At 36.9% G+C, this 24560-nt stretch overlaps 1 protein-coding gene across 2 annotated transcripts in view; it reads left to right on the top strand.

Moving 5' to 3' along the window:
* Window positions 1-24560, top strand: part of PRKDC (protein kinase, DNA-activated, catalytic subunit) — a 269534-nt gene that overhangs the window by 105222 nt on the left and 139752 nt on the right. For both annotated transcript variants that reach the window (XM_066266092.1, XM_066266091.1), the window contains exons 35-40: window positions 414-572; window positions 1327-1530; window positions 8258-8443; window positions 9119-9223; window positions 10605-10772; window positions 13989-14116. In XM_066266092.1, coding sequence (XP_066122189.1) covers window positions 414-572; window positions 1327-1530; window positions 8258-8443; window positions 9119-9223; window positions 10605-10772; window positions 13989-14116 — 950 coding nt within the window. The remainder of the gene's footprint in view (window positions 1-413; window positions 573-1326; window positions 1531-8257; window positions 8444-9118; window positions 9224-10604; window positions 10773-13988; window positions 14117-24560) is intronic.

The raw sequence follows: 24560 nt of genomic DNA, 5'->3' as shown, positions 1-24560 counted from the left end.
TCTTAGCTTCATTAAGCTAATTAGTCTGTTATTTATATTCTTTTTCAAACATTCTGTACGCATGCTGAAATGGGAATTATAGAAATAGTTGCTCCAGGAGTATAGGTGTTACCAGGAATATAAATATGAAAATAAATATAAAAATTTATAACTATATAATGAAAATAAAATAACAGATATTTGAATATATTCAGCAGCCTTCTGAAGAACTTTAGCGACTGTTACTGTGCCTTTGTGGCTAGTAACACCAATGAAAAATACAGCATGGAAAACAAAATTGAGTGAAAATTTTTCTCACTGTTAGAAGGCAGTTGTTAGTGCTAGCTAACATGAACTTTTTAATTAATGAAAGGTGTGAATTTGTGATTTTGTATAAAATGTTATTTTTTATTTCAATGTTGATTTTATTTTAGTCTGTAGATCAGCACCATTCTATTGGCACAAAAATTCTTTCCCTCGTTTATAAAAGCATTGTACCTGGACATGAAGAACAATGCCTTCCTTCACTTGACCCCAGTTGTAAGCTATTGGCCAGTGGACTTCTGGAGTTGGCCTTTGCTTTTGGAGGACTGGTAGGAAAAACAGCTGTATGTTATGCTATCCTAATAATGTAACTATATAACTGGTATACATGCATTGTGTCTTTAAAACAGAAATTTAGTTGGATAAATTCTTAGCTGCACAGGAACTTTAATTTACATGAACTGACTTTCTAAAGCTATTTTTTAAAATAAAATAAATAGAACGACACTCTCTTAAATTGAAGTTTTTTCTATCCCTCTTTGCAAAAGAATTTAGGCAGAGAACATTTTAGGAATAAAAAGCTGAACAGTGTTGATGCAGTGACCTCTTCTTCCCCTCTCCTTGGTGATGGCTGATTTGGGAGAGCCCCTGAAGGATAATTCCAGAGGCACCACACAAAGATGACTTCATTGTCTGTGTGAACCGTGCAGGGCTGGCCTCAAACAGCCTCTCCTGTAGTGGAGGACTGCCAGCCAGTACTCTGCGTTCACTCCATTGCCCCCGTCTTTTCTCCTACATGCTTACACTCTAAAAATACTCACCTTTACTAGACTGCCCTCAAAGCAACAACAGAATGTCTGGAAATTTGAGAGAAACACGAGTCAGGGAATATTTCTTTCCCAAATTGAAACTTAGAAATTGGAGGCTCATTGAAATGTATAAAATTCAGACTTGATCCTAGGCCTTTAAATATCAGGCTGTCGTGTAACTTTCCACTTTTAAAGTTAATAGCTACCCAAGGAGTCTTTCTGTAACATTTAGGATCTGTACTGCTGTCATTGTACTTCTCTTTTTTCTTCCCAGTGTGAGTGTCTGATAGGTCTTCTCCTGGACTCAGCAGTGCTGTCCGTGCCGTCCTCCGGAGGGTCCCAGAGGAACATTGTCAGCTTCTATCACGGAGAGTATTTCTATAGCTTGTTCTCAGAAACAGTCAACACTGAACTGTTGAAAAATCTAGATCTTGCTGTATTGGAGCTTATGAAATCATCTGCGGATAATCCCAAAATGGTAATGAAATTTTACTTTAAGTATATTTACTTACATAATGCTTGTATTCCTGAACACCTCTAGGCCTAATTTTATAAGGCACAGCTAGCTCTGTGGGATAATGACTTTTGTCAAGATTTGGCATTGGTGCGCATAAACCGATCCTGAGGCCCAAGCCTGCCTTTGCTTCCGCTCCAGCCCCAGCTGGTTCTGTACATTCTGGTTTCATATCCTGCATGTTCCTGCTATAGCCTACTTGGCTCTCTCACATCGAAACTTTGGAAATAAATAGTTAATTACAATTTACTCTGGTTTGCTAAACTTACAGAATTTTGAAATTTAACTTGTAGACAAACAGAAACTGTTGACTGTTAGATTGACCATTTTAAGGAAAGGATGTAAAATTTCTTACTGAGATAAGCTTTTATTCCAAACAGACCATGTTTTCTATTGTAGGGGAATATTTTATGATCGATTGCACTAGAATTTTATATTTTTTGAGGTAGAAATAAAATTGTAGTAGACTTAGAACATTCAGAAAATGTAACAAATTTAACTTTAAACTATTCAGACTTCTGGTAAGATGATGAATAAAACTCATATGCCTTTACCTCCACCTTAGATAGCTCTATAATGACAGAAACAGGGTTTAAAGAATAAGACGGGTTTAAAGAATAACAATGTTAAAAGACACAAAAGAAAGGAAAAGGGACAATACTTTGGAATCTGGAAGGCAAAAGCACAAGTTGTCATTAACAGACTTCAGAGTCTAAGAAAGTTGCAACGTCACTGACCAGCAGTGTAAAGATGAGCAGCCATTTTGTTGCAGAACTCAGAAAGGGGCCACGCAGTGGAGACCATGGGCTTCTGGGGAACAGAGAGCCAAGTGTGAAGGAGAAACTGGAAGGGGAACTGTTTGAAAATAGCCATGTGGTCAGGGGACCGACCACTTGAGGAAACTGGAAATTCCCTGGACAGAATAAATATCCCTGGACAGAGGAACTGGGAGGACTCTAGACATGGTTAAATGTGAAGATACTACTTTTTTTTTTTTTAACGAAGACCTTTAGGAAAGATTTATAGTGACATTTAGAATATAATACAATTATGTCTTTAAGCAATGTAGTAAAGTTAGGAATATTTTGTACCGTAACAAAAAATTTTATTATTTCACTAATGAGAATTCTGTTATCTTTTAAGTTTAATGTCAGTTCTCCAACTCTACTGATCTTGGTATCCTACTAATTTTTTTTTTTTATACAATAAAATATTTTTGGTGTATGTTGTATTTTTTTCCATTTTTCTGTTAGGATGCACATTCTTATTAATTTCTAAGAGATTTTTGTATATTAAGAATAGTAGACCTATGTCTTAACATGTATGTGAAAAGTACTTTTTTCTACAGGCCATTTGTCTTTTCAGTCTCACTCAGAGTATTTCTTCTATACAGAAGTATTTATTTTATAGTTAAACTCATCATCTTTTTTATAGTTTCTGTCTTTTGGAGAAAGTCATTCTCTACCCCAATATTGTTTTTTATTTTATGTATTTTTATTTATTTACTTTTTTAGAGGAGATTTTATTTATTCATTTTTAGAGGAGAGGAGAGAGAGAATGAAAGGGGAAAGAGCAGGAGGTATAAACTCCCATATGTGCCTTGACCGGGTAAGCCCAGGGTTTCAGACCAGCAACATCAGCATTCCAGGTCGACACTTTATCCACTGTGCCACCACAGGTCAGGCCCAATATTGTTTTTTAAATCTATCCATATTCTGTTATTTTTGTAGTTTCTTCTTTTAACAAATATAAACAATACAGAGAACACTGTTTAAATGACATTTTTTCCCAATTTTTTTCTGCAAATATACATATTGTGAAATGATTACCATAGTAAATTTCATTAACATCTATCACTTCACATAGTTACAATTTTTTTTCTTATGATGAGAAATTTTGAGGTTTACTCTCTTAGCACCACTTAAATATTTAACACAATAGTTTTAACCTTTTTATATTTTCACCATGCTCTACATCAGGGGTCGGGAAGCTTTTTGGCTGAGAGAATCATGAATGCCACATATTTTAAAATGTAATTCTGTGAGAGCCATACAACGACCCGTGTACGTTATGCATTATCCAATAAAATTTGGTGTTGTCCCAGAGGACAGCTGTGATTGGCTCCAGCCACCCACAACCATGAACATGAACAATAGGAAATGAATGGATTGTAATACATGAGAATGTTTTATATTTTTAACGTTATTTTTTTTATTAAAGATTTGTCTGCGAGCCAGATGCAGCCATCAAAAGAGCCATATTTGGCTCGCGAGCCATAGGTTCCTGACCTCTGCTCTACATTATATCCCCAAACTTATAACTTGAAGTCTGTACATTTTGACCACCTTCACCCATTTCAGCTATCCCCATTGTCCTACCTCTAGCTAACACTAGTCTGTTCTCAGTATCTATGAGTTTAGTTTTTTGACTCCAAATATAGGGGATATCATATGTATTTATCTTTCTCTCTCTGACTTATTTCACTTAGTATGTAATTCCCTCAAGGTCCAATTCATGTTATGGCAATTGATAGAATTTCTTTTTTTTAATGGCAGAATGATATTCAATTGGATGTATATGCCACATCTTTTTTTATCCATTTTCTGTTCATGGGCACTTACATTGTTTTCATGTCTTTACTCAGTGATCATCTTTTCTAGATAGTGATTTTTTTTTTAGATATATTTTCCAGAAATGGAATTGCTGGATCTTATGATCATTGTATTTTTTTTTTATTTATTGATTTAAATTTATTGTGTTTACATAGATTCAAGTGTCTCACCGAATACATCCTCCTGCACCCCCGAATTCCCCTCAACATCCTCTTGCTCCCTCCCCTCAACACCCTCTCCGCTTTCCTCCAGGATTTGCTCTTCTGCTCTCTATAATGCTGTTATGTATATATAATTTTACCAAGCTCTTTCCCTTCTCTGATCTCATCCTCTCATCCCCTTTCCCTCTGTCCACTTTCCCTCTGGTCCCTTTGATCCCTCCTCTGCCTCTATTCTGTTCCTCAGTTCACATTGTTCATTGGATTCCTCATATAAGTGAGGTCATATGATATTTTTCTTTTTCTGCCTGGCTTATTTCACTTAACATAATAGTTTCCATGTCCATCCATGTTGTCGCAAAAGGTAGTATTTTCTTTTTCATGGCCGCATAGTATTCCATGTGTATATGTAGTACAGCTTTTTAATGCACTCGTCCACTGAAGACACTTGTGCTGTATCCAGATCTTCATTATTGTGAACAATGCTGCCATAAACATGGGGGTTCATTTCTTCTTTTGAATCAGTGATTTGGTGTTCTTAGTATATATTCCTAAAAGTGGGATGGCTGGGTCAAAAGGCTGTTCCATTTTTAATTTTTTGAGGAATCACCATACCATTTTCCACAGTGGTTGCACCAGTCTGCATTCCTACCAGCAGTGCAGGAGGATTCCCTTTACTCCACATCCTCACCAGCACTTTCTATGTTTTGTTTTGTTTTGTTAATGTGTCATTCTGACTGGTGTGAGGTGATATCTCATTGTGGTTTAAATTTGCATTTCTCTAATGATTAGTGATGTTGAACATTTTTTCTTTTGCCTATTGGCCATCTGAATGTACTCTTTTAAGTGTCCATTCATTTCTTTTGCCCATTTTTGATTCGATTATGTTCCTTGATTTCTCTTATCAATGTTTTATAATTTTCTGAGTACAAGTCTTGAACCTCCTTGGTTAAATTTACAGCTAGGTACTATCTTAGTTGTTGTTGCAGTAGTGAAGGGGATTGTTTTCTTAATTTCTCTTTCGGACAGTTCATTGTTGGTGTATAAAAATGCCACTGGTTTTTGAATATTAATTTTATATCTTGCCACCTTGCTGAATTCATTTATCAGGTCCAGTAGTTTTTTGACTGAGAGTTTAGGGTTTTCTATGTACAGTATCATATCAGCAAATAATGATAGTTTTACTTCTTCTTTTTCAATTTGGATGCATTTCTAAAATCTTAAATCTATATTCCTTTTTACTAGATTCCCCACCCCCCCTTGTTCTGTTTACAACAGGACCGTTAACATTTCTTACATCATTGGTTTGGTTGTAATAAATTCCTTGAGCGTTTTTTTTGTTGTTGTTGTTGTTGTTTTGTACGGGAAACTTTTTATTTCTCCTATTTTAAACAATAGCCTTGCTGGATAAAAAAGTCTTGGTTGTAGGATCTTGTTCTGCATTAATTTGAATATTTCTTGCCATTCCCTTCTCACCTCAAGTGTTTTTGTTGAGAAGTCACATGTCATCCTTTTGGGGTCTCCTTTGTAGGTGATTGACTGCTTTTCTCTTGCAGCTTTTAGTATTCTTTCTTTATTTCTTAGCTTTGGTTTTTTAATTATGTGTCTTCATTTAGGTTTATTTGGGTTCCTTTTTAATGGGATTCTCTGTGCTTTTTGAACTTGTGTGACTTTTTCCTGCATCAATTTTGGGACATTTTCAACTATGATTTCTTCAATCAGGTTCTCTATCCCTTGTTCTTTCTCTTCTCCTTCAGGAACCCCTATGATGCAGATGTTGTTTCTCTTCCTATTGTAACAGAGCTCTCTTAGAGTTTTCTCAGACATTTTGATCCTCTTTTTCTTGCTGTTCTGCTTCCGTGCTTTTGCTTATCTTGTCCTCTAAATTGCTGATTCAATCCTCTTTTTCATCCGCCTGCTTTTCATTCCTTGTAGTGTAGTCTTCATTTCTGATATTGTGTTTATCATTTCTGTCTGATTCTTTTTTATGATTTCAGTGTCCTTTTTGATGCCAGATATATCATTGTTTAGGTGCTGATGTTGTCTATCTATGGTTGCTCTAAGATCCTTGAGCATCCTCACAATCATTATTCTAAACTCTGCATCTGGCATCTTAGTTATTTCCATTTCATTCAGTTCTTTTTCTGGGGATTCCTCTAGTTGATTCATTTGAATTGCACTTCCCTGTCTTCTCATTTTGTCTTGATATAGACTGCTCCTTCAAATATGTTGTTTGTGTAGCTGAGTATACGGTTGGTGGTGTCTGACTCCAGCTTTCAGTTGTGTAATTTCTAAATCTTCCTGGGATGGTTTCAGCTGTTTGTAATCTGCTGTGGGCTATTTGTCTGCTGCTACTGCTCTTTTTGCTGTTTGTGACAACGTTTTCTTTGCCTTAGTTGGGTCAGGTGTGAGGAGCCTTTCCTTAAGATACCACTCTAACTATGGTTGTTAGGTCTTGAGCTGATGCTCTGTATCTGGCCGCAGGATGTACCAGCCCTGGAACTCACAGGCTGGAAACTGGCAAAGACCAGTGGGAGTCACCGCTTTTGACTGGCCCTCAGCAACCTTCTTGGAGCTACAGGTGATCCACAACCATCTTCTCCTCATCCGACACCCGATCCTCCAAGTCAGCTGCTCTGGCCCAGCCCCGATCATTGTATTTTTTTAAAGATATTAATTAATTTATTTATTTTAGAGAGGGGAGAGAAAGAGAGAGACAGAAAGATAAGGAACGGGGGAGGAGCAGGAAGCATCAACTCCTATATGTACCTTGACTAGGCAAGCCCAGGGTTTTGAACTGGTGACTTCAGTGTCCCAGGTGGACACTATCCACTGCACCACCACCAGTCAGGCCTGAGAAGATTATATCGAAGAAAACCAGATTACGTTAAAAGGTTGAAGAGATTGGGTTGCTTTTGTCTTTGCAGCAACAAAGGGGATGTTGAAACTGTGTGCTAAATTTTCTTCAAAATTCAGGAAAGATTTCTAACATGGAGTTCTGAATCCAACCAGATTATCAATTATGTGTGAAAGTCAAATGCAGATGTTTTCAGATGTGCCATATCTCAAAGGAATGTATTTTTTGTACACATCTCACCAGGAAGCTACTGAAGGAAGTACTTCACTAAAATAAGGCAGTGAGCCAAGAAAGGAGGATGGTGTCGGAGCTGGAAAGTTGGCCTGAACACAGAGAAGTGAATGAGTCTCATAGAGGGTATTGACGTGAGGCCAGAGGGCAGCGGCCACCAACATTCCAGAGTGCGGACAGTCTCCACTGAAATTGAGCTGATAGACCCTCTTCATATGTTTAGATGTCTTGAGGAGATTTAATTAATTTGTGAGAATTGATGGCAAATAATGGTAGGCATGTTAAAAACAGCAAAGAAAGACAAGTGTTAATACCTAAGGGACAACAAAATGTGCCAGAAAGAAAGAATATTGGGAATATATGACTTAGATTATCTGTGAAAAATGTTTATATTGTCATAATGGTAGGAATATAGAATATTTTTCTAGCCAAATATAAAAGCACTGTTGAAAAGTTGCTGGGACAGGAAATGTGTGCGTGTGAGCCTATGTGCATATGTATGAGTGTGCAGCTGTGTGAATATGTTTGTGCATATGCACATACGGTGGTGATGGTGACAGAGAAAAGCTAATTCCTCCTCCTGTAGAGAATGCTCCCAACTAAGAAAACAGGAAATATTATGAGCATGATTTAATAAATGAGACACTTTATACTTTTATGGAAAAATTTACATTTTAAAGTATTCTCAAATTTTGAGGCGTTGCGAAGTTAACAGCTATTATAAAATTAACATCTTTATTTTTCCTGATAGCTCTGAAATGAAAGTAAATTTTGTTACATATATCAGTCTTAATATTAAGAATTTTTCTTCTATAACCACACAATTGTTTCAGGTAAGCACCGTTTTGAATGGTATGTTAGATCAGAGCTTCAGGAATCGAGCTAGTCAGAAACAGCAAGGACTGAAACTTGTCACTGTAATTCTGCAAAACTGGAAGAAGTTTGATTTGTGGTGGGCCAAAGATTCTGCTCCTGAAAGTAAAATGGCAGTGCTGACCTTACTGGCAAAAATTTTGCAGGTATTTTGAGAGACATTAAAAATACAATTGTGTTTGTTGTTTTGGATTCTGTAAATTGAATCTTTAAGAATTTGTTGGAGGTTTGATAAATACAAATATTTTGACTAGATAATTGGGGTTACTTATGTAATAATACTTTTATTATTTTACTCCATTATCATTTATACTCAGTATATCTTCCTGAGTTTAAAATTTTTTTTTTCAAAAGAAACAGAAAAGGAGAGAGATGAGAAGTATCCATACGTAGTCGTGTCACTTTTTAGTTGTTCCTTGATTGCTTCTCATATGTTCCTTGACTGTACCTTGACTGGTGGTAGGGGTTTCAGGCAAGCCAGTGACCCTTTGCTGAAGCCAGCGACCTTTGGGTCATGTCTGTGATACCATGCTCAAGCCAGCGATCTTGGGGTTTTGACCCTCAGCGTCCCAGATTGACGCTCTATCCACTGAGCCACCACCTACCTGGTCAGGCTTATTATCATTTCTTGTACTTTATCTCTTTAGAATACCTTTACATGCATTGTCTTATCAGATTTTAAACAAGAGCTGCTAAAATATTTTTAATCCCAGGAACAAACTTACAGGTCACTTCTGAAATTTAAAAATTTGAAAACTGTGTTAAAGGATATCAGAGACATGTTATAGAAACGTATCATGTTTTTATTTTCCATCCTTTAGATCGATTCATCTGTATCTTTTAATATAAATCATAGTGCATTCACTGAAGTCTTTACAGCATATACTAGTATACTTGCTGATTCGAAGTTGGATCTACATTTAAAGGTAAATAGTAAAAAGATAAATTTTCATACTACATTCATTATTTTTTCATTTTATATTTTTGCTTATTTGTCATTTTTGCTATTTTATATAATGAAGTATTTCAAACATTTAAAAGCAGAGAGGCTGGCAGAATAAATCTCCATGGACTTATTTCTCAACCTCAATAGTATATTAGACTTGTTTGTTTCAACTATACAGTCATTCCAACCCATCACCTTGAAGGAAACCCTGGCATTATGTTGTCTGATGTGCACAAACTTTAGAATGTCTTTCCAAAAAAATAAGGATAACAATGAGATTATCATACTTAGATGAATTAACATTGGTCTTTGTATGTAGAAGTTATAAATTGGCTTTTTTGACAATTGCTATATGAATTAATGAATGATAGAATTTAAGTTATTAATCATTTTTCTTTTAATAAGTAATATAAAATATCTTGGTAATTGTTAGGGTCAAGAACATAATATTTTAATATTAAAGTTCTTTATTGATTAGGTTTTATGCTCTAATAAAAAATGTGGCTTTAATGAAAACCATCTTTTTACTGGATTATGAAGGTTTTTTTTTAAATATTTTATTCTATGGGATTAATCAGTTTTCTTATTTTTCAGTAGGAGGAAGTCTGGGAACCTACTGCCACATAGGGGTGATAAGCAACAATACCTGTTTTCTCTGAAGCTTAGAATGAGGTCCTTAGTTACTTCTGCAAGGAATATTTATAAATTACCTGATAGATTATTCAAGATATTATTTTCACTCAAAACTTACATAGTGTATTTCTACTAGAGGCTATGTTTTCAGGAGAAATAACATAGAATCATCAATGTAGTGTCCTTTTTACCATATTTCCCCATGTATAAGACACTTCTACTTTAATTTGGGGGCCCAAAATTTGAAAAAAAATTTATTCCATAAAGTTATTGAACTCAAGTTTTATTCATCATAAAATTCATACAACTCCCATCATTAGCTTGTCCTCATCTGTGTCTGATGACAAATCACTGTCTTCAACAATGAGCACAAAAACAAGTGCAAAAAAGTGGGAAATGCAAGTAGAAAATCTACAACTTCTGTCTGTATAAGACGCACCCAGTTTTTAGATCCCAAATTTTTAGGGGGAAATGTGTGTCTTATACATGGGGAAATACGGTATTTACATGTGTCTAGTCCTCAGTTGGCTCAGTTTCGTCCAGAGTAGAAGCCATGAAATAGCATCACATTCAGGTTGGTTTTTTATGTAATCTAGAAAGTTTTCTGAAGTCTTTTGTTGAATCAACATAGTGATTATTTGCAGTCTTTAGAAGCAGTAATTTTATTTATTCTGTAGGATCTGTAAGCCATGGCTAGTGCAATTTCATATGTCTGCATTGTCCCACAGGGTCAAGCTATAATTCTTCTCCCATTCTTCACCAACCTTACTGGAGACAGTCTTGAGGACCTTAAGCATGTTCTTGAAAAGCTCATCGTTTCTAATTTTCCTATGAAGTCTGAAGAATTTCCCCCAGGAACTCTACGATACAATAATTATGTGGACTGCATGAAAAAGGTTAGTTTTCAGTATTACTATGTAAAATTAAACATTGGGATTTTTTTTCTGTTACATTGCATGATGAAGAGAAGTAAACGAACTATTCAGAATCAGATAAATGCTATAACTTTAAGAATGCAGTTTGGCCTGACCAGGCAGTGGCGCAGTGGATAGTCGTGGATAGTCGGACTGGGATGTGGAGGACCCAGGTTCGAGACCCTGAGGTCGCCAGCTTGAGCACGGGTTCATCTGGTTTGAGCAAAAGCTCACCAGCTTGGACCCAAGGTCGTTGGCTCAAGCAAGGGTTTACTCGGTCTGCTGAAGGCCCACAGTCAAGGCACATATGAGAAAACAATCAATGAACAATTAAGGTGTCGCAACAAAAAACTGATGATTGATGCTTCTCATCTCTTTTCATTCCTGTCTGTCTGTCCCTATCTATCCCTCTCTCTGACTCTATCTCTGTAAAAAAAAAAAAATTCAGTTTGATTCATTTTGCAAGCTGGGAAACTGTGGAGGCAGATACATATCTACATCCTTTTGGAATTTCTCTAATTTTAAATTGTGAAATATTTTATGCATAAATATATTTTGAATTATTTTATGCAAAGGTATAAGTCTTAAAAATTGTATCAAAAAGAGCTAAGAAATAAATTATTACCAATGTTTCAGTTGCTAAAATTTGAGTACTGGTTATTTGAGAAATATTTTGATTGTTACCCATATTTAATATACAGTGGCTTAAACAAAGTGGTAGGTTATTTCTCCCTTCTGAACAATTCTAGAATGACTACTTAGGGTAGCTTCTCAGTCAGCAGGGACCTACTCTCTTTTTACCTTTTTCTCTGTTACTCTCTGTACATAGCTTTTATCTTGTCCAGAATGACTGCTCTAACTCCTGCTATCTTGTTTCTTTACATCCAACTAAATATAAGGAAGTGTAGTAGAGAACACATTTCTACCTTTTAAGGACTTAATTCAGAACTTGCACATATCAATTTTGCTGGTGTCCAATTTGCTGTATACATCTATATCTATAAACAGGTTGTGAATGTATTTGTTTTGGGGTTTTTTACATTTTATTTATTAATTTTTAGAGAGAGAAAGAGGGGAGAGAAGCGGGAAGCATCAATTCATAGTAATTGCTTCCTGTGTGTGCATTGACCAGGCAAGTCCAGGGTTCTGAACTGGTGATCTCAGCATTCCAGGTCAGTGCTTTATCCACTCTGCTACCACAAGTCAGGCAAGCTGTGAATGTTGTTAATAGGGCAATTGTATACTCAGCTAAAACTCCAAGGTGCAACCACTGAAGAAAAACAAAGGTAATGACCATTGGAGGGTGCATAGTGGTCTACAAAACTCATGAGTCCTGGGCCAATATCTGAATACTTAAAAATAATGAAGACATTGTCTTTGTTTTTATAGAGCTTAAAAAATAAGAAACAGAAACAAAAAAAGATGATTAAGACACACTTTACTAAATGCTAGAATAGAGATAAACATAGGGTATAGATGTGGCAGATTATATTTTCCAAATATAACTGTACCAAATATGTCTCATTCCACATGCTCTTTTCGTGTCGCTTTTCCATTGAAAGACAAAGTCTGATTTTCTTCCCATTGGGGACAGGTTGGCTTTAAGACTCAAAGAAAGAATGCAATGGAGGTAATGCTGTGTGACTTCCAACACTAGTTATAAGTCTTACAGTTTCCTTCTGACTTTGTTTCCTGGAACTCTTCTTTGTGGGACCTAGTCACCCATGTGTAAAAAGCCAAGCAGCCTCACGGAAGATCAGTGTACAAACACTGTCCATCTACACCAAGTCTTTTTTCCCCATTATTTTTGTATAATTTTTCTAAACATACAGAAAAATTGATAGAATAGTAAAACAAGCATTTATATTACAATCTCCTATATTTAACAGTTAACATTTTGTCATATTTGCTTTTGTTTTGGTGTGTGTGTGTGTGTATGTGTGTGTGTGTGTGTGTGTGTATGTGTTGGCTGAAACATTAGGTTAGTTTCAGACATCATGATACTTCATTCCTAAATATACTTCAGCATGTAAGTCCTACAAATGAGCCACAATGCTGCTATCATACCTTGAGCAGATTAATACTCCTCTAACATCATGTGTTATGTAGTCCACACTCATTTTTATTCAGATGCCCCCATGTTTAGCTGCTTTTTCGAACAAGGGTCTAATTAATGATTGCATTGAATTGTCATGTTTCCCTATCTTTTAATCTAGAACTACTTCATCCTATTTTATTTTTTCATGACATTGAATTTGTAGAAATAAAGTACTATTTTTGGATGTTGTCCCATATTTGTCTGATTGTTTTCTTTAACTTGTCCCTAATTCTCTGTATTTCTTCTAAACTTTAGTGAGGCTTAAAGCTTGGTCATAAAATTCAGGTTAATCTTTTTGGCAACAATAGCGCATCAGGAGGCAAATAGTGCCACTCTCATTGTTGGTGACCTCAAGTCTTGTGGCCTGGTCAAGGAGGTAACAGCCTGTTTCTCTGTTGAATGGAAGATAAAATTGAGTGTATCTTCTAGAAAGTAGAACAAACATTGAGATGGAAGTTGGGAGAGTAAAGATGAGACTATTACATGAGCAGCTTAGACATCTGTACAGTTAAGATGGTTTTGAGCCCTGGCCACATAGCTCAGTTGGTTGGAGTATTACCATGAAGCGCAGAGGTTGCCAGCTCAATCCCCGATCAGAGCACATATGGGAGCAGCTTGATGTTCCTGTCTACCTTTCCCTTTCTCATTCGCTAAAATTAATAAATAAAAATAAAATAAAAGAGCTTTTTAAAAAAGTGGTATTGAAAAGGCACACATCTCCAGAATGAAAGATCCCACCCCCCCAGAGTATCTAGAGTGGTAAAGGAAAATGACCTCAGTGAAGGCCCATAATTAAAGGAATTTCAGAACCTGATGATAAAGAGAAAATCCTAAAAGCTGTTATAGGGGAAGATATCTGCAAAACCTTAAAAATCAAAACTCAGATATTTAACAAAGTTATTATATGCCAGATATTTATTATTATATCTGTAAAAATGACTAAAATATGAGTATTTCCTAATTCTCTGTGATGTTCTCTTGTAATCTCTTAGTTTTTTCTTTGAACTGTTAAATACAAAATGAAAATGAAAATCTAACAAAATTATTATCATCATTATAATTATGTGGGGGTATTTTTGTTTTCTGGGTTTTTTTTGCAGTTTTTAGATGCACTGGAATTATCTCAAAGTCCTGTATTGTTGCAGTTGATGACAGAAATTCTTTGTCGAGAACAACAACACGTTATGGAAGATTTATTTCAATCCACTTTCAAAAAGATTGTCAAAAGGTAAGTGATTCTGTTCTAGTCTGGAATGCTAGGAACCTTATATCTGTACATTATGTTTCTGTGGGAAATTTATCTTCTCCCAAAAAAGGTTGAGTGATAATACATTTAATTCTTATAACTAGATATTATTTTGTTTTTCATAAGAAAAAATATTTTTGTCTTGAAAGTTTTAAACAACTTCTTCATCCCTTTTATGCCTCGCTTCTTTATTTAGCATGTTTCTGTGCTTTATCCATGATGTAAGCTTGAATTAATAATTTTTTTTCTTTTTGTTAGCATTTTTAATTTTTTTGACAAAGACAGAAAGAGTCAGAGAGGGACAGATAGGGACAGACAGGAAGGGAGAGAGATGAGAGGCATCAGTTCTTCATTGTGGTACCTAAGTTGTTCATTGACCCAGGGTGGGGGGGGCTACAGCAGAGTAAGTGACTCCTTGCTCAAGCCAGAGACCTTGGGTCTTGTCTGTGATCCCACGCTCAACCCAGCAACCTCGCACTCAAGCTGGTGAGCCTGTGCTCAAGCCATCCACCTTGAGTTTTTGAACTTAGGACTTCCGCGTCCCAGTCTGACACTTTATCCTCTGTGCCACTGCCTGGTCAGGTTTTATTGGCATTTTTTTAATGTCATAATTAACTAACTATAGAACATTTGACACAACTGTGGGTGAATACGCATTTTTTTTAATACTTTTTTTTTTGCGTACATAACGACACAGCATATGGTAAGTCATTAAACAACTCTCAGTACATTTAAAAATAATAAAATATTAAAAATGAAGATAAATTAGAAATAAACAACAGAATAAAGTTTGGAAATCCAAAAATATTTCTAAATACTGAACTAAGTAAATGACACATTTCTAAGTAACTCTTCCATCAAAGAAGAAATAGGGGCCCTGGCCGGTTGGCTCAGCGGTAGAGCGTCGGCCTGGCGTGCAGGAGACCCGGGTTCAATTCCCGGCCAGGGCACATAGGAGAAGCGCCCATTTGCTTCTCCACCCCGCCCCCCTCCTTCCTCTCTGTCTCTCTCTTCCCCTCCCGCAGCCAAGGCTCCATTGGAGCAAAGATGGCCCGGGCGCTGAGGATGGCTCCTTGGCCTCTGCCCCAGGCGCTAGAGTGGCTCTGGTCGCGGCAGAGCGACGCCCCGGAGGGGCAGAGCATCGCCCCCTGGTGGGCAGAGCGTCGCCCCTGGTGGGCGTGCCTGGTGGATCCCGGTCGGGCGCATGCGGGAGTCTGTCTGACTGTCTTTCCCCGTTTCCAGCTTCAGAAAAATACAAAAAAGAAGAAATAGGGAAATCAGACAATATTTTGAACTGAATAAATAAAAATAAAGCATATCCAAATGTCTGAGATGCAGCTAACACAGGGCTTAAAAGGGGAATTTGTGTCTTTTAATACCTATATTAGAAAATTATAAAGATCCTGATATCATAAACTGAAGTTGCACCTTAAAATCTAAAAAATAGAGACCAAAGGCAAGCTGAAAAAATGGAATAATAATGATTAGGGTGAAAATTAATGAAATCAAAATCAGAAAAATGGTAGAGAAAAATTAATGAAACTAAAAATTGGTTCTTTGAAAATGTATATTAAAGTGCCAAACTGTTATCTAGACAAATCAGGAATAAAAGAGAATGTATATACAATTCATGAGTGAGTTCTTGTCAAGCTGGCAGAGTAGGTAAACTCTGCTTTCTGTGTTGTGCTCCGTAAGCACAACAACATTACAACTAAATTATAGGACGACCATCTATTAGAACCACCTGAAGACTAACTAAACAGAATTTCTGTCATAAGGATATAAAGAAGAAGCCTTGTCAAAACTAATAGGAAGGAAGGAAATGTGGAACAGGCAGGTCCTACACACATGGAGTGGTAGTTAAGAAATAGGAGAAATAGGTCCTGGCCACGTGGCTCAGTAGATCAAGTGTCGTTCCAGTGTACTGAGGTTGTGGGTTTGATCCCTGGTCAGGGCACATATGAGAAGCAATCAATGAGTGTACAAATAATTGGAGCAACTGAGTGGAACAGTGAGTTGATGCTTCTCTCTTTCTGTCTCTCTCTCTTTCTCACCCCACTTCCTCCCCCCTCTCAAGTCAATGGAAAATTTTAAAATAAAGAAATGGGAGAGATATCTGCTGTGGAGGTCCCTGCTGAGACATCAGTGCTGAGGAGTTCCCACAATATCTGGCTGTGAAAACCAGTGGGGATTAAATACGAGAAAGGTTATGGACTGTGGGAGACAGAGATAGATGCAGGTCTCAAGGGAACCTTGCAGAGAGTCACTCAGTCACAAATTCACTTGCTATAAACTGTTATGCAGGATCAGGAGCTCAAAAGTGCCAGGAATATATGGGGAAGAATTAAATTGACTAATGTCAGGATAAAGGCTGGAGGGGTAAGGGTAGGGGCAACTCTTTCTTAGGACAGTACCACTGGCACCATTCTTTGTAGTGCTATACTTCCACCCAGCCATTTATCTTCTGTAAAGCTACTCTCCCACCCAGCTAGCCCAGTACAGGAAGGCACTAAATCTCAGCTTTTCATCCACCTGGCTAACACTGTTCACCCTGCCTTGGTGATTTTCTGAGACCCTGCCCTACCCAAATTACACAACCTGGCTTGAGCTCTTCCAGTGACTCCTTCATAGAAGAACCTACCTGCTTATCCTTCACATGTTCCCTAATTCTTTCATTGTCTAAAAACCCCAGATAAGCAGTGGCCAGCACTGGTATGTTTTATATCTCTTGCTAAGTGGCCAAAGCCCAGTACAAGTGGCAAATGGTCTCAACTTGCATTTTACTCCCACCATGTGGCCCCATCCTGGCATAAGCATCAATCAGTCTGGGCCTTGAACGTAGCTTCAGTGAAGTTGCCATAAGCCTGGCACAAGTGACAGCTGGCCTCAACTCACATCATGTTGCCCACCAAAGGGTCAAAGCCCAACACAAGTGGCCACCAGCCTGGGTTTGCAGAGTAGCCTTTCACAGCCACGTCTAAGACTGGCAAGAGCAACAACAAACTTCAAATGACTCTGTAACTCCAAACAAGGGGCCTTACACCCAGGTCAAACGTGATTGACCTTGGCCTTCATCAGAGCACCTCCTGTGGGGCTTCATAAGCAACACACACCATAGCCAGCATCAGACCACACCAGGGTACTCTGTAACCAGCTTCACAAATGATATACCGCACAGGCAGACTTGTTGACACCAGAGCACTGCTAAAGCAATTCCTACTCCGTAAGATCAACTCCTGCACAACAGCTCATCTGTTATCATGACGGTCTTTCTCGCAGTTACCCTGAAGGTCAGCTAATGTGCCAACAGCAGTCAAGACTTATTAACAACAGAAGGCAACACAAAATCACATGTTTTGTGTAGCACCCAGCAGGTGACCAAGGAGACTGTGCCACTGGGTCTCACAAGACAGCGTCTGCATAAGGCTGCTTTTTCAACTACAGTATACATAGGAACAATCATAGATTCAACCAAAATGAGAAGACAGATATTTATACCTAATGAAAAAACAGAACAAAACTCTAGAAAAACAATTGAATGAAATGAAGACAAGAAATCTACAAGATGCAGAGTTCAACATACAGGTTATAAGGATGTTCAAAGCATTCAGGGGAAGAATAAATGAACTCGGTAAGAACTTCAGCAAAGAGATAGGAAAAATAAAATGCAGATAGAATACAAAAATAAAACCAGTCAGTGAGGAATACAAACTAAAATGAAGAATGCATTAGAAGGAATCAACAGCAGTTTAGATGAAGCAGAAGATAGAATCAGCAATCTGGAAGACAAAGTAGTGGGAAACATCCAATTGGAACTGCAAAAAGAAGAAAGAATTTGTTTTTTTAAAAAGGCTAGTTTAAGGAACCTCTGGGACAACCAGAAGGAAAAGGAAAAAAGGGATTGAGAACCTCTTTTGAGAAATAATGACTGGCCCTGGCTGGTGCTCAGTGGATAGAGTATTGGCCTGATGTATGGACATCTTGGGTTCAATTCCTGGTCAGGGTACACAGAAAAAGTGATAATCTCCTTCTCCCTGTCTCTCTCCCCCTTCTTTCATTCTTCCCCTTCTGCAGCCAGTGGCTTGCTTGGTTTGAGCATGTCCCTGGGCACTGGGGATAGCTTTGTTGGAGTGCATCAGCCTCAGGTGCTAAAAATAGCTTGGTACTCAAACATTGGCTCCAGATGGGATTGCCAGGTGGGTCCCAGTCAGGGTGCATGTGGGTGTCTGCCTCACTATCTCCCCTCCTCTAGCCTAAAACAAAGAAAAAAAAAGAAATAATGACAAAAAATTTCCTAACCTGGTAACAGAAATAGACATACAGGTCTAGGAAGGGTAGAGATTCCCAAACAAGGTGAATGCCAGGAGGCCAACACCAAGACACATCATAATTAAAATGCCAAAAGTTAGAGACAAAGTTCTTAAAAATAGCCAGAGAAATGCAGTTATTTACTTACAAGGGAACTCCCATAAGAATATATGTGGAATTATCAACAGAAACTTTGCAGACCAGATGGAATGGCACAGAATATTCTTTTTTATTTTTTTTTATTTTTTTTATTTTTAGAATATTCAAAGTGATGAAAAACAAGGACCTACAATAGAGAATGATCTACCCAGCAAAGCTGTTACTTAGAATTGAAGGACAGATAAAGTGTTTCCCAGACAAAAAGCTAAAAAAATTTGCCTTCACTAAACCAACATTACAGGAAATGATAAAGGGACTTTTTAAGGAAGAAAAGATAAAAAATATGAATAAAAGTGTAGAGAAGAAAAGCTTTACTAACAAAGGCAAACAGTGAATCACTGAACTATAAAGCTGTTACAATCTTTAAAAGACAAAAGTAGGAAGACCATGTGTAATTACAACAATAAACTAAGTTACACATACAAACACATGAAAGAAAATGAAACAGTGAATAGACAAAAACATTGAGGAGTTGAGTAAAAATCTTAGTGATTTTAGAATATGTTCAAAGTTCAGCAACATTGTATTTAAAATAGAATGCTAAAAACAAATGGTATACCTGATGCACGTGGTAATCACAAACTAAAACTTTGTTAAGAGATAAACAAGATAAAAAAAGAAATTCAAATGTAACATGATAGTCATCAACATACAAGAGGAAAAAGCAAGAGAAAAAGAAAGGAGCAGAGATGAACTGCAAAAATAATCAGAAAATGAAATGATGATACCTATCAGCAGTACTTTAAATTAACTAAATGTATTTTTTTCCCTAAATATATTAATCAAGAGGTGATGGGTAGCTAAATGGATTAAATAAACATGGCCTCCTGACCAGGCTGTGGTGCAGTGGATAAAGTGTCAAACTGGGACGCAGAGGACCCAGGTTTGAAACCCCGAGGTCGCTGGCTTGAGCAGGGGTTAACCAGCTTGAACGTGGGATCATAGACATGACCCATGGTCGCTGGCTTGAGCCCAGAGGTCTCTGGCTTGAAGCCCAAGGTTGCTGGCTTGAGCCCAAGGTCGCTGGCTTAAGCAAGATGTCACTTGCTCTGCTGTAGCACCCTCCTGCCCACCCCCCCGTCAAGACATGAATGAGAAAGCAATCAATGAAAAACTATAGAGACTAAAGAGTTGTGATGAAGAATTGATGCTTTTCATCTCTCTCCCTTCCTGCCTGTCTCTGTCTGTCCCTCTCTCTGTCTTGTCTCTGTCAGAAAAAAATAAATAAATAAACACGACCTATTCATGTGCTGCCAATGAGATGCCCACTTCAGATAGAAGGATGTAGAATGAAAATAAAGGGACGGGAAAAGTTAATTTATGCAAGTGAAAAAAAATGCTAGGGTAGCAATTCTTAGACAAAACAGACTTTGTAACAAAGGCTATAACAATTGACTAAAGGACTCTACATAATGATGATAATTAGATCAGTCCAGAAAGAGGATATAACTCTTAAACATTTGTGGGCCCAACTAAGGAGCACTTAAATATATAAATATTAATGGATATAAAATGAGAGACTGATGATAAGACAATAATGGTAGGGAGTTCCCATTGACATTAATGGACGGGTCATCCAGACAGAAAATAAATAAGGAAGCAGTGGCCTTATGCAACACATTATATCAGATGGGTTTAATTGATATATTAGAGCATTTCACCCCAAAGCAGCAAAAATCCATTCTTCTCAAGAGAACATGGAACATTTTCCAGTATAGACCACATATAAGTCCACACAGTAAGTCTCAGTAAATTTAGGAAGAATATCGTATCAAGCGGTGGTTCCAATCACAATGGCATGAAAGTAATTCAGTTAAAAGAAGAAAAATACAAACAAGTGAAGACTACATAAAATGCTACTAAAGTATGAGTGGTTTAACAATGCGATCAAGGAAGAAATCAAAAGATTTCTTGATACCACTGTAAAGGAATACACAGTGAACCACAGTATGAAGCACTGAGCTAAAACAGTTCTGTGATGAAAATGCATAGCAATTCAGACCTACCTCAAGAAATGAGAGTCATGGAAACAACCAAAAAGCCCTACAATTGAAGATTGGATAAAGAAGTTTGGTACATATATACTATGGAATACTACTCAGCCATAAGAAATGATGACATAGGATCATTTATGACAACGTGGATGAACCTTGATAACATTATAATGAGTGAAATAAGTAAATCAGAAAAAACTAAGAACTGTATGATTCCATACACAAGTGGGACACAAAATTGAGACTCATGGACATAGATAAGAGTGCAGCGGTTACCAGGTGGAGGGGGAGGGAGGAGAAGGAGGGGGTGGTAGGAGAGGAGGGGCATAAAGAAAACCAAATCAAGAGTGATGGAGGACGATTTGACTTTGGGTGATGGTTATACAACATAATCAAATGTCAAAATGATTATTTGGAAATGTTTTCTCTAAATCTCTGTGCTCTAGTTGACCAATGTCACCCTATTAAAATTAATTGTCTAAATAAAACTTTTAAAAGAGAAAAATGTCAAATGAACACTAACCTTATACCTGTAAGAATTGGAAATATTGAATAGAAGAACAAACGAAGCCTACGGTGAGTAGGAGGAAGTATATAGTAATGATTGGAGCAGAAATAAACAAAATAGAGTTTTAAAAAATAATAGAAAAAAATCAGTGAAACCAAGAGCTGATTTTTGAAATGATAAACAAGATTGATAATCCTATATAACCAGATTCATCAAGATAAAAAGAGAGAGGCCTCAAAAAAAAAATTTAGAAAAGAGAACAAATACTATCACAAATACAGAAGACTATTAGAAAATACTGTGAACATTTATATGCTAACGCATTGGACAACCTGGAAGAAATCAATCAGTTCCTAAAAATATAAACCTTTCAAGAATGAATCAGGCATCAACAGAAAAATTAAACAGACCAATAACTACTATTGAAATAACTACTAAAGAACTAGAATTGGTAATGAAAAATATTCTCAGCCCTGGCTGGTTGATTCAGCAGTAGAGCATCGGCTTGGCATGTGGAAGTCCTGGGTTCGATTCCCAGTCAGGGCACACAGGAGAAGCGCCCATCTGCTTCTCCACCCTTCCTCCTCTCCTTCCTCTCTATCTCTCTCTTCCACTCCTGCAGCCAAGGCTCCACTGGAGCAAACATTGTTATGGGCACTGAGGATGGCTCCATGGCCTCCACCTCAGGTGCTAGAATGGCTCTGGCAGAGACAGAGCAATGTCCCAGATGGGCAGAGCATTGCCCCCTGGTGGGCATGCAGGGTGGATCTCATTCGGGCGCATGCAGGAGCCTGTCTGACTGCCTCCCGCTTCTGACTTTGGAAAAATACAAAACAAAATTCTTAATAAACAAAAGTCTTGACCCAGATGGCCCACAAATGAATTTTACTAAACATTCAAAGAACAACTAACAGCTGTTCTCAAACTATTTCCAAAAAATCAAGAGGAAGGAAGACTCCCAACCTTATTTTATAAGGTCCACATTATCTTAATCCTAAAAGCAGATAAAGACCCTACAAAGATTCAGAATTATAGGCTGATATCCCTCATGGCCATACATGCAACAGTCCTATATGATATGTTCAGCATATATTAAAAATATTATACACGGTTGAGTGGGGCTTTTTCCTGGAATGCAAAGTTGTTTCAATATCCAAAAATCAGTTAACGTGCTACCACATAAAAATAATGAAGAATAAAAATAACAAGATTATATCAATAGATGCAGAAAAAGCATTTGAAAATTTCAGCACCCAGTTATTAAAAAAACAAAAATGTCTCAGCACAATGGGAATACCGTGAACATGACTTAACATAATAAAAGCCGTATATGACAAACACACAGCTAACATCATACTCAATGGAGAAAAAGTAAAAGCGTTACCCTTAAAGTAAGGAACAAGACAGGGATTTCCAGGATTACTTAACGTATATCCTGGATAGAATCAGACATTAAGAAATAAAATATATCCAAATTGGAAAGTAAGAAAATACAGTTATCATTATTTGCAGATGATGTACTATTATATATAGGGATCTCTAAAGATTACACCAAAAACTACTAGAATAAATAATCCAAAAATTTGTATGGAACCAATAAAATCTTTGAATAGCCAAAGCAATGTTGACAAAGAAGAACAAAGTTACAGGTATTGTGCTACTTCATATTAAACTATACTACAAGGTTACAGTAATCAAAAACAGCATGGGGATGGGATAAAAGCAAACACAAATCAGTAGAACAAAATCAAAAGCCCAAAAATAAAGCCATGTAATGTGGTCAATTAATAAAAGAAAAAGGAGGCAAGAACTTGCAATGAGATAAAGACTAATAAATGGTGTTGGGAAAACTGGACAGATACTTGCAAAAACAAAAGTAGATCATCTTACAACCACATATGAGAAAAAATTTAAAACAGGCAAAAGACTTAAATCTGAGACTCAAAACCGTAAAACTCCTATAAGAAAACGTAGGCAGTGAAGTCCCTGACTTTTCTCTAAGCAATATTTTTTTTCTGCTGGACCTCCTTGGGTCAGGAAAAGAAAAAAAATAAACAAATGAGAGTAAATCAAACTAAAGGTTTTTGCATAGCTAAGCAAACCATCAACAAAACAAAAAGCCTACTGAAAGGAGAAAGATACTCTCCAGTTGACACATCCAGTAAGAGGTTAGTATCCACAATTTATAAAGAACACATACAACTGAACACCAAAAAAAAAAAAGGCCAGAGGACCTGAATGAACGTTTCTCCAAAGAGGACATACACGTAGCCAATAGACATATGAAAAGATGCTAACCATCACTAATGATAAAAGAAATGCAAATTCAAATCGCAGTTATTTCTTTTACACCTGTCAGGATTGCTATGATCAATAAATCATCAAGCAATTGTTAGAGAGTATGTGGAGAAAAGCGAGCCCTGTTGCACTACTGGTGGGAATGCAGATTTTTGCAGCCATTATAGATAACAATATGGAGGTTCCTCAAAAATCTTTTTAAATGGAACTGCCTCCAGTGATTCCATTCTTCAGTATATATTTGAAGAAATCAAAACACTGATTTGAAAGATTGTGCACCCCGATGTTCATAGCAGTGTTATTTACAATAGTCAAGATATGGATGCAACCAAAGTGCTTATCAATAGAATATTAATATTAGTGAATTACTTGGCCATTAAAAATAATGAAACATTACCATTTGCAACAACGTACATGGACCTAGAGGGTATTATGGTAAGGAAAATAAGTTAAAGCCCAATACCGTATTGTTTCACTTGTATCTAGACTCGAAAGAGCAAAGTAAGTTAACAAAATTGAAATATACTCATAGGTACAGAGAAAAGACTGATGAGGGTTGCCAGATGGGATGGGGTTGGAGGATTGCATAGAGAGATATAGGGATTAAGAACTACACACACAGGTAGTGTCAAAATTGTCCCAGGGATGTAAAGTTTAGCATAGGGATTATAATCATTAATGTTGTAGTAACTGTATCATGCCAGATGGGTACTTGACATATGATGGACCACATTGTAAAGTATTTGATTGTCTAACCAGTTTGATATTCTGTACCTGAAACCAATAAAAATAATATTAAATGCAGACTAATTGAAAAATAAAATTAAATGCCAATGTGAACTACTCTATGTATATGTCATTTTGTATTTTGCCAGTAATTCCTTGGAGTGGGTTCTTTATCATAAGTCATAGTTAATTGCATTTGTAATTTGCTAGACATTTCCACATACCTTCCTTTGGGGCTATATTTGCATTCCCTCCAACAATGTATGAGAATGCCTATTTTATCACAGTCTTGACTTGTATATTGTCAAATACACTGCTCACAAAAATTAGGGGGTATATTATAGCTTCATATTCATTTGAAATATCCCCTAATTTTTGTGAGCAGTATATTTAGGGGTTTTTTTGGCAATTTTTTATTTTAGAAAGGATCTCT

Source organism: Saccopteryx bilineata, chromosome 3, assembly GCF_036850765.1.
Source record: "Saccopteryx bilineata isolate mSacBil1 chromosome 3, mSacBil1_pri_phased_curated, whole genome shotgun sequence".
NCBI classification, from domain to species: domain Eukaryota; kingdom Metazoa; phylum Chordata; class Mammalia; order Chiroptera; family Emballonuridae; genus Saccopteryx; species Saccopteryx bilineata.
Note: the sequence above shows the minus strand (reverse complement) of the source record. Positions and strands in the feature narration are given on the sequence as shown.